General features: G+C 44.6%; 1 protein-coding gene across 1 annotated transcript; it reads left to right on the top strand.

Moving 5' to 3' along the window:
* The first annotated feature begins 223 nt into the window (after positions 1–223).
* LOC147982531 (metallothionein-like protein 2C) lies at positions 224–877 on the top strand. The gene is made up of 2 exons (XM_087514446.1): positions 224–478; positions 578–877. Exons 1-2 carry the CDS (start codon positions 342–344, stop codon positions 675–677), a joined length of 237 nt encoding a protein of 78 aa, XP_087370572.1. The 5' UTR covers positions 224–341; the 3' UTR covers positions 678–877.
* Positions 878–14,912: the final 14,035 nt, after the last annotated feature.

Here is a 14,912-nt window from a genome sequence, read left to right on the forward strand (position 1 = left end):
TAATTCGATATACCCACAAAATGCTGGCTCTAGTTCCTTTCATGCCTCCTTTGATGTAAGAAAGATGCTAGTAGTGACTAGAGACAAAGGGAATCAAATTATGGGAGGAGGCGGCCCTATCTATATTCCTCTTCTCCAAGCGGTAGCTCCCGTCCATCCTTTGCCAAAAGTGGAGCATCTCTCATTTCCTTCTTCATCTTCTCCTCCTCCTCCTTTCTTGATGCTCACTCGCCTATAAATAGCTCTCGCTGCCTGCCATTGTTACTCAAGCTAGCAAGCAAGAAGCACAAAAGAAGCCAACACCAATCAAGGCCTCCATCCAATCCCAAGCAACCTCGAAGATGTCTTGCTGCGGAGGAAGCTGCGGCTGCGGCAGCGCCTGCAAGTGCGGCAACGGCTGCGGCGGCTGCAACATGTACCCCGAGGTCGAGGCCGCCGGCGCCACCCTCCTCGTCGCCGCCACCGCCACCCACAAGGCGTACGTCCCTTCTCTTTCCTCATACATCATGCGCCTCGCTGTAATATGACTATATATGTTGATCTTGCTATGGGACTAAGGATGGATGGATGGGTGCAGGAGCTCCGGCGGGATGGAGATGGCGGCGGAGAACGGCGGCTGCGGCTGCACCCAGTGCAAGTGCGGCACCAGCTGCGGCTGCTCCTGCTGCAGCTGCTAGATCATTGATCATCGATCATGCATGCACCGCGCGCATGCATCATATCTATGATCGATCCATCCATCCATCTAGTACCATGTAACGCTACCTGATCGAGGGTCTTTGTATGTATGTAAGCACCTGCCAGCATGAGCAGAGCAGGTGCACTCCCATGCATGTAAACCGACCCCTAAATAAAATCTCCCGTGGTTTAACCTATACATGTGTTTGTGTTATAGACCAGCTTCTGGCCCATGTTTACTATCAACTTGCGAGGTGCCTGGGTTGCTAATAGACCAGCTGAATGCTCTCTTAAAGCAACGTATGCACCGCTTGGAATCGGTGTATCTTTCTTTATACACATGTATTTATTTTACAGGTGTATATCATCGGCCACACCTGGGAAAAACGATGGATGGAGAAGTGTAAATTTACAGGGGTATTGCTCTGTGAAACGAGGGTCGAATCAGGGCCGTAAGGGTGTTTGATACGTGTGAATATTACTGGCCGAAGTTGAGTATGAGATACATACAATACAAACTTGACACTTTTGAAAGTCGTACTATCAATCATGAGACACATAGTTTAGCCAAATTCTCGCTTAATCTTTGTCAAAGGGTGTCACGTACTCATGTCTGGTTTGGCCAACCCCATGATCCGATATGTATCCCACTCTTTGTGGTTTTCGATGAATAAAATTTGGTTAAACCCTAAAAAAAACTTATTTTGCGCGCCTTAGTTTTTTTTCAAGAAATTTTTTAATCTATTCATCAATCATGGCAGTACAAAAATTATAACCAGGTCCATGAACCACCTAGCGACGACTACACTCACTGGAGCGAGCCGAACGTGCGTCACCGTTATCGTCCCTCCCTTACCGGAGTCAGGCAGACCTTATTGTAGTAGACAGTCGGTAAGTCATCGTGCTAAGACCCTAAAGGACCATCGCACTAGTGTAGCAACCATCGCCGATGAAAAGAGTTGTAGATTGGAAAGATCAAACCTATAACCACACAAACGAAGACGAACAAAAATGGATCCAATAGATCCACCAAAGTCCAGCACGACAGAATCATGTGAGATCCGGCAGGGACGCACCTCCACATGTCCTCCTCCGATGTTATTCGCATCACCGGGACGAGGATCGGATGTGGGAGACATTATTCCTACCCAGGGACATCGCTACCGTCACACAGCCCCAACCAAGACGTTAAACCTAACAAAAACGAGAACGGGTCCCTCCCATTGCCGGGGGGCCAAGATCCTCCGCACTCCGGGGAATCGGCGCCGGCGGCAGCGGGATGAGAAAGGAAACTTTTCTTGAGAAGGAGGAAAGACAGACACGTGCTGTTGTGTCTAAATTACCGTGTCTTAGTTTGATGTACTATTTGCACCAGCTACTTCATAACTAGATTGCCATGGTTGACGATGGGTGTGTTCCCCTCTACTAATAGTGCAGCAGTGCCCTAGCGGCGACAACTATATCATGAACAATTAAAACTTGATGAAATTGGTGGCCTGGTGACTTATGCCGTGGTGCCTATATCGCACGCTCTTTTGTGATGTCAAAGAAACAAATTATCATTTTCGGAGGTTAAATGGAAACGGATGGAGTGAACCTCATGTATGTTGTACCAGTAAAACAATATTTAAAAGGATTCGTTGATGATTTCCTTGATATAAAATTTGAGGTGTGCTCTACAACACCCCACCCTACCCCCGGAGCTCCTATTTGGCACGCTAAGCGCTAGCGGTCAAGCCAGTGTGCATCCCCTTCCCTTGCACACCCATTTGAGTCGGCCCATGCGCGGGGCGGGACACGCCTTTTTTATTTATTTATTTTTATTTTTCGTTTATTTCTTTTTTAATAATTCAGGATTTCAAAAAATTTCAAATTTCAAAAAACGTCAATTTTGAAAGAAATAAACAAAGAAATCATAAAATGTTCATGTATTCAAAAAAGATCTTGATTTCCAAAGACATGTTCGCATATTCCAAAAATGTTCAAGAATTTGAACAAAATGTTCACAAATTGAAACAACTGTTCAAAAAACTAAATAAATGATTCTCAATTACCAAAATATTCATAAATCAAAAAATGTTTGTTGATTCAAAAAATGTTAATTAATTTCGAAAAATATTTGTCAAAAAAATAGTATTCATGAATGTCAAAAATTGTTCCCAGATTTCAAAAATTATTTATATTCAAAAATTATTCAGCGATTGAAATGTCCATGAGTTTCAAAAGAGTGTTTACAATTTTAAAAAATTGTTCTCAGATATAAAAAAATATTTGTGAATTCAAAAAATATTCAAGATTAAATTAAATTCATGAACTTTTAAACATGTTCGTGAATTTGAAAGATAATCACAATAAAACAATGTTCATGAAATTGGAAAATGCTCAGAATTTCAAATAATGTTAAAAAATCCTTAAAAAGTTCATAAATTTGAAAAGAAGTTCAAAAAAAGAAAGAGTGAAAAAAGAAAATAAAAATGACATGAAAATAGGAAAAATATAAATAAGGTAAAAACAAAAAAGAAAAATAGAAATGAAATAATCAAAATGAAAAAACAAAAATAACCCGAAAGGAAAAAAACTGGTCTGGAAAGGTTCTAGAACGTTCCCAAAACTGAAAATGAGGTACTTGGGCCGGCCCAAAATGTGTGCCTAGTGGGAGGGGGTATGTGATGAAGCTATCACTAGTAGAAAACGGGCCATTAGTACCGGTTTGTAAGGGCCTTTAGTGCCGGTTATGGAACTGGCACTAACGTTTCGGCACTAAAGCCCCCCCCCCCCCTTTAGTACCGGTTCAGCACGAACCGGTGCTAAAGGGGAACCACGTGGCCCGAGCCAGCTCCGGGGGCCGGGAGCCCTTTAGTACCGGTTGGTAACACCAACCGGTACTAAATGGTTGTGGGCTTTTGTTTTATTTTGTATTTTTCAATTAAATTTGTGTTATCAATTTAATTTATGATTGTTTTACGTTATAATGAGTTGTAGTCGTCATCATCATCATCATCATCGCATATTAATAAATAAATAAACTCTAGCTAGCTAAAAATCATCGTAGTCGTCTAATTACCACTATTTAATCATCATTGTCATTACCGCGCTAGCTATCTAATCATCATCAACGCTGGCTAGCTTAAAGAGGAAACATTCACTTTGTAACAGAAGCAAAGATATCATCAAGTTCAACATAATCGTCACCAAGATCGAAGTTCAGGACACGGACATGAGACAAGTACTAATTAAGAGCATGAACTAGTAGCTACTGATCCTGCTGCTCCCTCTCAGGTAGAATAGCATAGAACATGTATAGCTCTCCTGATTCATCATACTGGAGCATGCAGATGAATCTGTCTCCTAATCTTGGGTTGCGCTTCTCCTTACTTCCCCCTAGTACTTCTCTGCGATCGTTAACAAGTTTGCTCCAATCTTTCACTATTAAGCATTCTTCGCTTTCAGAAATCCTGAATGCACTCATGTGCAATGTAGGAAATCTTGGTCGTAAGCTAACCATTGACATGCGACCTTTTGTCTCGATCCACTGAGGCACAACTGTCATCGGAAGTCCCTGTTGAACAACATCGTATAGTAATTAATACACTAAGCAATGAAAGTTTAGCTTCAAAAATAATGTATGCAAAAGATGCACTAATTAAGGACAAATATTTAAAATCTTACCATCTTTTGATTATAGATGTGATCGTAGTTCAATACGATCACCATTGGTCGCACGTTTTGAGTACTAACATTTCTAAGTTTAGGAAAAAAATTTGTCTTGACAGTATTAAGATCCTCAAGCCATGAAACATAATGACTTATCTCCTCGCAGTTTAGTTGAGCCCCGGGGCAGTAGTAGGTCCTGTCTACCAAGCGCCGGACATGTTTGCTTGAACCGAAATAAGCTGACAATACAAATTAGTTGTCAACTATTTTTGAATAAACTGTATGAAAGACATAAACATATGCATGCATGGTTGAGAAAAACTCACCAAATGGTAGAACTGGAGGCATTTGCACATCGACCCAGATGTCTATATTACCTTCAATATCATCTTCCGAACGAATATCAAAGGTGATAACCATATCAGGCTCAAATGCATAAGCCTTGCATAGTGCTTGCCAAGTTTTGCATTCAAAATGGGTGTATGTGTCTCCATTATATAATTTGACGTTGAAAGTATACCCATGCTCCGTCTTCAAGTAAACTCTCTTTACCTCCATATCATCTATAGCTCTAAAACCTATCTTATCCAAGACAAAAATTCTTGCATGGCAGGGGATGCGCTAGTAGAATAGTGAAAATTTAAAATTATAAGTTGAAGCAAATGAAGCATAAGTTTTGCATTCAAATAATAATTGACAAAGTGACTTACTGTATCAACTTCGAATGTCTCATCCAGCTTGATGCTGAAGCGCCTACCATCAACAAGGAAATTTTGGTCGCACAGGCCGCGCTGGTCTTCACAGTGTTCGCACATAATAAAATCTTTTTCGTCGTCAGATGACATTTCCTATGTTCATATAGGTGAAACATTAAACACCTATATCTAGCCAAATATATATTCATCTAACATTTGACATTAATATATCTAACTATATATTCAATTGACATTACTATATATTTAACTTTTCTATCTAATTCATCTAACATTCGACATTAATCTAACATTTATATAAACTCAAAATATATAAAAAATTAAATAAACAGAAAAACTCATTAACAAATAATATTTTAATTAGATCATCAAATCTCAGATACCTAAATTTTTCTTACTAAAAATAAACTAGTTATATTAATTATTGAACTAGTTCAAATCTCATATACCTAAATTTTCTTACTAAAAATAAACTAGTTATATTAATTATTGAACTAGTTCAAATCTCATATACCTAAATTTTCTTACTAAAAATAAACTAGTTATATTAATTATTGAACTAGTTCAAATCTCATATACCTAAATTTTCTTACTAAAAATAAACTAGTTATATTAATTATTGAACTAGTTCAAATCTCATATACCTAAATTTTCTTACTAAAAATAAACTAGTTATATTAATTATTGAACTAGTTCAAATCTCATATACCTAAATTTTCTTACTAAAAATAAACTAGTTATATTAATTATTGAACTAGTTCAAATCTCATATACCTAAATTTTCTTACTAAAAATAAACTAGTTATATTAATTATTGAACTAGTTCAAATCTCATATACCTAAATTTTCTTACTAAAAATAAACTAGTTATATTCATCTAACATTCAACATTAATCTAACATTCAACATTAATCTAACATTCGATCATCTAATTAACTTTTCTAAAAAACAGAAAATAAGTAAAAAAATGTGTGTGTGTATACGTATATGTGTGTACGTATGGGTGTATGTGTGTGTGTATGCGTGTGTGGTATGTGTGTGTGTGTGCGGCCCCGTACGCCGCCGCCCCGTACGTACGAGCGGGGGCGGCGGCGTACGGGGCGGGGGCGCCGGCGTTCGGGGCGGCGGCGGGGACAGACGGCGACGCACGGCGTTCGGGGCGGACGGCGCGCGGCGCGGCGGCCGGGTACGCGCGAGGAGAGAGCGAGATACGTACGGACGACGGCGCGGGACGACGATGGGACCACGGCGCAGGACGACGACGGACGGCGGCGCGCGGCGTTCGGGGCGGCGGCGGGGACGACGACGACGACGACGGGCGACGGGCGGCGACGACGGGAGCGGCGCGCGAGAGGTTGACGAAAGAAGTGGGGAGATGTAACTGAAATTTCGTAAGTGCTGTATATATAGGGTGAGCCTTTAGTATCGGTTGGAGCCACCAACCGGTACGAAAGGCCTACTTTGGCCAGGCAAAGAGGCGGGAAGAGCAGGCCTTTAGTACCGGTTGGTGGTTCCAACCGGTACTAAAGGGTGGTCTTTAGTACCGGTTGGAGCCACCAACCGGTACTAAAGGCCTTGCGCTGCCACCCCAAAGTTTAGTCCCACCTCGCCCGGCGAAGGGCAGCCGCACTGGTTTATAAACCCGACCGCGGCTACCTCTTCGAACTCCTCTATATAGCAGGCTTCTGGGCCTAATTAATTAAGGCGCGCTGCCCTATGAGTCTGCTGGCCCTCCTGGGCCTCCATTTGCACACCCTAGGTCTGGTAGACCCACAGGGCAGTGCGCCAACAAATTTGTTATATAGTTTTTTCTTTTCTGCATTACTTATTTTCTTTTATTTATTTTGAGTAGTTTTTATATAGTTTTTTATTTTCTGCATTATTTATTTTTCTTCTATTTATTTTTGAGTAATTTTTTTGTATAGTTTTTTTATTTTCTGCATTATTTATTTTTGTATAGTCCGAAACCCTGATACTCGGAAAGAGTTTGTCCAATTTGTACACGAAGTGCGTCCAGTTTTTGCCGTGACCCTCTCTACTCTTTCGCGCATGCTATGCGGGTGATATGATGATACCATGCCAAGTTTCAACATTTTCAGGATTCATTTTGTAGTGATTTTCAATTTCACGGTCATTTAGCTCTCTAAACAATTAGGTAAATGACCGAAAAACAACAAATAATGTCAGAACATGTTGGAAATTGATGACGCCGCTTTAAATGCTGCATACTGAACACAAAAGAAGTCCGGAGTTTAAATAAGTTATTAAAAATAAAAAAGAGGTGCAATGCTGGTTAATTTGCTTCAAGCCATTCGGAATAGTGTAGACTGCACTGCACATAGCTCAGTGCAATCTATGCTATTCCGCAAGGCTTGAAGCTAATCAACATGTAGGTGAGCATTGCAACTCTTCGTCATTGTCTGTGCACTCATGGCTTATAAACCGCTCATACTGCCTCTCTCTTGGCGAAGATCACAAGATAGTTTGGTTAAATTGCATTACTTGTAAGTCCAGTTAACATGGATGCTTATGATGCAAGAGGAACAGCAAAAGTGAAAATTTGGCACAAATAGGTAGTTGTGTAACTAAAATAGGTAGGAGGAGAGATAGCTCTTATGTCACAAAAAAGAAGTTGTATCAAACCTTTTATGTCGGATCTAGAACAAACCAATCGGTATCGCCATCATACAGCCCAACCGTGGCTCGTGATGCATATATATGCATATCAAATGCACAGTTGGACGTATGATGGCGAATCCGAATGATTTGTATTCAGTCGATGAACTGGTAGATGTATGCAATCGATGAACTGGTAGATGTATGTAGTCGATGAGCTGAAAGACTTATGCAGGGAAGGCGAGAGGTGGGCTAGCTATATATAGGGTCGTCTGGCTCACAATGTGATTGTGGTAGTTTCGATCCAACGACTCACATGAGCTAGGAAGAAACACACCCTTGATCCAACGACTCGCAAGAGCTAGAAAGAAACACACGATCCGTGTGATTCTTCCTGATTGGTGGGATGCACATTAGTACCCACTCCGGACTCTGAAACCCTGATACTCGGAAAGAGTTTGTCCAGTTTGTACACAAAATGCATCCAGTTTTTTCCGTGACCCTCTCTACTCTTTCGCGCATGCTATGCGGGTGATATGATGATACCATGCCAAGTTTCAACATTTTCAGGATTCATTTTGTAGTGATTTTCAATTTCACGGTCATTTAGCTCTCTAAACAATTAGGTAAATGACCGAAAAACAACAAATGATGTCAGAACATGTTGGAAATTGATGACGTCGTTTTAAATGCTGCATACTGAACACAAAAGAAGTCCGGAGTTTAAATAAGTTATTAAAAATAAAAAAGAGGTGCAATGCTGGTTAATTTGCTTCAAGCCATTCGGAATAGTGTAGACTGCACTGCACATAGCTCAGTGCAATCTATGCTATTCCGCAAGGCTTGAAGCTAATCAACATGTAGGTGAGCATTGCAACTCTTCGTCATTGTCTGTGCACTCACGGCTTATAAACCGCTCATACTGCCTCTCTCTTGGCGAAGATCACAAGATAGTTTGGTTAAATTGCATTACTTGTAAGTCCAGTTAACATGGATGCTTATGATGTAAGAGCAACAGCAAAAGTGAAAATTTGGCACAAATAGGTAGTTGTGTAACTAAAATAGGTAGGAGGAGAGATAGCTCTTATGTCACAAAAAAGAAGTTGTATCAAACCTTTTATGTCGGATCTAGAACAAACCAATCGGTATCGCCATCATACAGCCCAACCGTGGCTCGTGATGCATATATATGCATATCAAATGCACGGTTGGACGTATGATGGCGAATCCGAATGATTTGTATTCAGTCGATGAACTGGTAGATGTATGCAGTCGATGAACTGGTAGATGTATGTAGTCGATGAACTGAAAGACTTATGCAGGGAAGGCGAGAGGTGGGCTAGCTATATATAGGGTCTTCTGGCTCACAAAGTGATTGTGGTAGTTTCGATCCAACGACTCACATGAGCTAGGAAGAAACACATCCTTGATCCAACGACTCGCAAGAGCTAGAAAGAAACACACGATCCGTGTGATTCTTCCTGATTGGTGGGATGCACATTAGTACCCACTCCGGACTCCGAAACCCTGATACTCGGAAAGAGTTTGTCCAGTTTGTACACGAAGTGCGTCCAGTTTTTGCCGTGACCCTCTCTACTCTTTCGCGCATGCTATGCGGGTGATATGATGATACCATGCCAAGTTTCAACATTTTCAGGATTCATTTTGTAGTGATTTTCAATTTCACGGTCATTTAGCTCTCTAAACAATTAGGTAAATGACCGAAAAACAACAAATGATGTCAGAACATGTTGGAAATTGATGACGTTGCTTTAAATGCTGCATACTGAACACAAAAGAAGTCCGGAGTTTAAATAAGTTATTAAAAATAAAAAAGAGGTGCAATGCTGGTTAATTTGCTTCAAGCCATTCGGAATAGTGTAGACTGCACTGCACATAGCTCAGTGCAATCTATGCTATTCCGCAAGGCTTGAAGCTAATCAACATGTAGGTGAGCATTGCAACTCTTCGTCATTGTCTGTGCACTCACGGCTTATAAACCTCTCATACTGCCTCTCTCTTGGCGAGGTGGGACTAAAAACAGCTTGCCATAACCTCATTAGTACCGGTTCGTGGTAAGAACCGGCACTAAATGGTGATGGTGGGGCCATAGCCTGACCGCAGGCTGATGCAGCCTCTTTAGTACCAGTTCGTGGCATGAACCGGTACTAAAAGTTCGCCACGAACCGGTACTATTGATCGCCGCCACGAACCGGCACTAATGTACACATTAGTGCCGGCTCTAATTCAAATCGGCACTAATGTGCTTCACGTTTGACCCTTTTTCTACTAGTGTATGTACCTAGGGTAGGGTCATGGACCTGTCCTAACTGCACTACCCAAGGACATCTCTAGAAGAAGTCACCTTTCAATCGACTTGGAGGTGTTCCACTCGACAGACTCGAAGACACTCGACCAAGAAGCAATCACTCGACCAAGATCCAACCACTCGACGGCCAGGAGACCTAAAGTCACTCCGCACGCTAACGGTCGGTCATTAAGTAGCTTTTATGGTCATCATAGCACTTTATTAGGGGCGTTACCAGTAACGCCCGACCTTAATGTATTTGAAACCCTGCATAACTGAGGGCCGGAGGGGTCTGGCGAACTCTATATAAGCCACCCCCCTCCTCGGTGTAAAGGGTTCGCACCCCTGTAATTCATACACACATAATCCAGTCGACCTCCTCCGGGCTCCGAGACGTAGGGCTATTACTTCCTCTGAGAAGGGCCTGAACTCGTAAACCTCGTGTGCTTACAACTACTCCATAGCTAAGATCTTGCCTCTCCATACCTACCCCCCTACATTACTGTCAAACTTAGAACCACGACGGTTGGCGCCCACCTTGGGGCAGGTGTCTTGGCGATTTGTTGGAGGAGTTGCGATCTTTTCTGATCCAAATCATCATGGTTTCTGGCGGAGTTTTGGTGGAGGGCCGCGAGATCCGTCTCGGCGCGCTCACGTTCCTCGCCGACGACTCCGCTTGGCTTCAGGAGGCTCCGCTCGACGTCGACGCACTCCCTGTCCTCTTGCGGCAACCGTCGACCCGTTATCGGTCGGCCCCTGTGTTGTCCTCCCTCCCTGTTTCCCGCCGGCGCAAGCACTCCGGTCGGTCGAGACTTCAGCGGTGGGTGAGACACGCGGTGGCACGCCAGTCGACCACCCCTCAAGTCGCGGCGATCGAGCCCGACGAATCCCTCTACGGCCTGCTCGACCCGTCGACTGGCTCCGCAGAGACCGCATCCGAGTGCGACAGCAGTGATCTGGCGGCGGAGGTTCTGATGGTCGATGGACCGCGCAGTCCTCCCGGTTTTCCCCGTACCGACGGAGGCGCAGGTGGAGGCGACACGTCGCATCCCCATGAGGAATATCTTCCCGAGCCTTTCACGTCGCTGCAGAGAGAAGAACTTCGTCGCCGGAACATGGATGCACTGCACACTCCTATCGTTGGAGAAACATCCGAGGCTCGTGCCTTGGAGGACGCGCACCTGGCAAACTTGGCTGAGCGCACTCGACTGGAGAACCTCCAGCGAGCACTCGACGAGCGTGCATGACAACAGGTTCCAGAATCCAGTCGACGTCAGCTCTTTCCGCCCTCGCAGGTATATCGAACTCCGATTCAGAATTTAGCAGCTGCAGCCCGTATAGCAGAGTCGATCCAGCCTTCCCAATCAGAGGCTGGCAGAGGCTTGCTGCAGATCAGAGCGTTACTCCGGGCAGCAGGAGACCAGAATTCCGCTATTTCTCAGTCGCGGAACAGGATTCATAGCAGATCCATTGCTGCAGACACAGTCCAGTCGGCTCATAGTCCAAGATCGCCCCCGAGGCGTGAGGGACGTGGGGACCGGCGTGATCAGTACGGAAACCGTGAGCAGTATGATCACCGATTCGATCGTGACAATCGACGTCGAGTGCCCACCCCTCCCCCGAGGAGTGGATCGTATGTGCCTCGACCGTAGGATGACAGGCGCCCTCATAGTATTGGGCGAAGGATTCCAGTCGACCCCAGGGAACCAGGCTTTGATGCGAGATCCATTCTCGTTCAAGGTTTGGTCGATAGGAACAGAGCTCGCCGAGAAGGTCACGACAGAGATGCACCTACCAGCAGCAGAGTACATGTTTCAGGGCCAGAGTGCTTTAGTAGAGCCATCAGAGCCGCTGTGATTCCTCCCAACTTCAGGTTGGCGACTGGAGTCGGTAACTTCACTGGTGAGTCCAAGCCCGATACTTGGCTTGAAGACTACCGAGTGGCTGTCCAGATTGGCGGTGGCAATGATGAAGTGGCCATGAAGCACCTGCCTCTCATGTTGGAGGGCTCGGCCAGAGCGTGGCTGAATCAGTTAGCACCCAGCAGCATTTACACTTGGGAAGATCTCGCCCGAGTGTTTGTTACTACATTTGAAGGAACATGCAAGCGACCGGCAGGACTAACGGAACTGCGGTCTTGCGTGCAGAAGCCGAATGAAACCTTGAGGGATTACATCCAGAGATGGATCACGTTACATCACATTGTAGAGAATGTGCCTGATCACCAAGCAGTCTGTGCCTTCAAAGAAGGCGTCAAGTAGAGAGAACTGAATCTGAAATTCGGTCTAACCGGAGACATGTCTCTGAATCGGATGATGGAGATTGCCACCAAGTACGCTAATGGTGAAGATGAGGATCAACTCCGGAGTGGCAAGCACAAGTCAGTCGCCCAAGAAACCGAAGGAGGAAATTCCAATCGGAAACAGAAGCGGAAAGCCGAGCCAGCTACTCCTGGGGAAGCCTTGGCTGTAACTCAAGGAAAGTTTAAGGGGAAACCCAAAAAGCCTTGGAACCCCAAGAAAGTTAAAGATCAAGACGGAAATGATGTGCTGGATTTGCCATGTCACATCCACACCAAGAAAGATGAAGAGGGTAAGCTCATTTACCCGAAACATACCACTCAACAGTGTCGGCTCTTGATCCAGCAGTTCCAGGGCAAACAGCCCAAAGATAAGGAAAAGGAGTCGGACAAAGTTGAGGACAAGGAAGACAGTGATGATGGATACCCGCAGGTCAATTCCACCTTGATGATTTTTGCTGATGTTGAAAGCAAAAGTTGACTGAAAGTTATCAACCGTGAGGTGAATATGGTTGCTCCGGCGACACCCAGTTATCTGAAGTGGTCTCAGACTGCCATCACATTCGACCAGTCCGATCACCCAACGCACATTGCCACCCCTGGGAGGCAAGCTTTGGTGGTCGACCCAGTTGTTGAAGGCACTCGACTGACCAAAGTCTTGATGGATGGTGGCAGTGGGTTGAACATACTGTATGCTGAGACGTTGAAAGGGATGTGCATTCGGATGTCCAGACTCACTACCAGCAACATGAGTTCCCATGGAGTCATTCCTGGGAAGAAGGCTGAGTCACTCGGCCAAATTGCTCTTGATGTGGTTTTCGGTGATTCCAAGAATTGCCGCAAAGAAAAGTTGACATTCGAAGTTGTGGATTTCCAGAGTGCTTATCATGCTATTTTGGGCAGGCCAGCTTACGCACGCTTCATGGCTCGACCATGTTATGTGTATCTCAAATTGAAGATGCCTGGTCCCAAAGGTGTGATCACTGTTATGGGCAATCGGAAGAAAGCAGAAGAGTGTTTTCAGAAAGGCTCAAAGATTACTGATGCTCAGATGGCAGTGGTGGGGCTGCAGGAGTACCAGAAGACTACAGACCCGAGTGATTTGTTGCGAGCCAAGAAGCCCGCCACAGAATCAGTTTTTTAGTCGTCTGGTGAAACGAAGCCGGTTCACATTCACCCGACCGATCCCAGTGCTGCTCCGACTCATATCTCAACAACACTCGACTCCAAATAGGAAGAAGCGCTCATCTAGTTCCTCCGTGAGAACTAGGACATCTTCGCATGGAAGCCTTCTGACATGCCGGGTGTTCCCAGGGGGCTGGCTGAGCATCGCCTACGAGTCGACTCAAAAGTGAAACCCGTCAAAGAACATCTCCGACGGTCCGCCATCCAGAAGAGAAAGGCTATTGGTGAGGAGGTCGCTCGGCTCTTAGCAGCGGAGTTCATCCGAGAGATTTACCACTCCGAGTGGCTCGCCAACATTTTCATGGTCCCCAAGAAGGACAAGTCACTTCGCATGTGCATTGACTTTAAACATATCAATCGGGCCTGCCCGAAAGATCATTTTCCTCTCCCTCGCATCGACCAAATAGTCGACTCGACTGCGGGATGTGAGCGACTGTCTTTTTTAGACGCCTATTCCGAGTACCATCAGATCCGTCTGTATGGACCTGACGAGATCAAATCCGCTTTCATCACTCCATTCGGGTGCTTCTGTTACGTTACCATGCCATTCAGCCTCAAGAATGCCGGAGCCACATTCATGAGGATGATTCAGAAGTGTTTGCTCACTCAAATCAGTCGGAATGTGGAAGCATACATGGATGATATTGTGGTTAAGTCACGGAAGGGTTCCGACCTGCTGACTGACCTTGCTGAAACCTTTGCCAACCTCAGGAGGTATGATATCAAGCTTAATCCATCAAAGTACACATTCGGAGTTCCTGGCGGAAAGTTACTCGGTTTTCTCATTTCCGAATGAGGAATCAACGCCAATCCAGAAAAAGTCGGTACTATACTCCGGATGAAACGTCCCGTGCGAGTGCACGACGTCCAGAAGCTTACTGGTTGCTTGGCCGCTTTAAGTCGATTCATCTCTCGTCTCGGTGAAAAGGCATTGCCTCTTTACCGATTGATGAAGAAGTCAGACAAGTTCGAGTGGACTCCTGAAGCTGATGCAGCATTTGCAGAGCTCAAAGCTCTGCTCTCCACCCAGCCGGTGCTTGCTGCTCCAATCAGCAAAGAGCCTTTGCTGCTTTACATCACAGCCACGGGACAAGTCGTCAGTACGGTACTTACGGTCAAGCGGGAAGAAGAAGGAAAAGCCTTCAAAGTTCAGCGCCCAGTATATTATGCTTCTGAAGTTTTGACCCCGTCAAAGCAAAGATATCCTCATTATCAGAAGCTTGTATATGGGATTTATATGACCACAAAGAAGGTTGCTCACTACTTCTCTGATCATTCCATTACAGTCGTCAGTGACGCTCCATTGTTAGAGATCCTGCACAACAGAGATGCAACTGGTCGAGTGGAAAAATGGGCAATTGAACTCCTTCCTCTAGATATCAAGTTTGAGGCAAAGAAAGCTATCAAGTCCCAAGCAATAGCAGATTTCGTCGCCGAGTGGATTGAACAACAACTGCCG

This window comes from Triticum urartu, chromosome 3A (assembly GCF_056163025.1).
Source record: "Triticum urartu cultivar PI428250 chromosome 3A, HENAU_Tu73, whole genome shotgun sequence".
NCBI lineage: Eukaryota > Viridiplantae > Streptophyta > Magnoliopsida > Poales > Poaceae > Triticum > Triticum urartu.

Excerpts from the sequence above, each read along its gene's own strand:
- LOC147982531 (XM_087514446.1), top strand. The coding sequence starts at position 342 with ATGTCTTGCTGCGGAGGAAGCTGCGGCTGCGGCAGCGCCTGCAAGTGC. Across the intron at positions 479-577 it reads GCCACCGCCACCCACAAGGC|GAGCTCCGGCGGGATGGAGA; the intron begins GTACGTCCCTTC and ends GGATGGGTGCAG.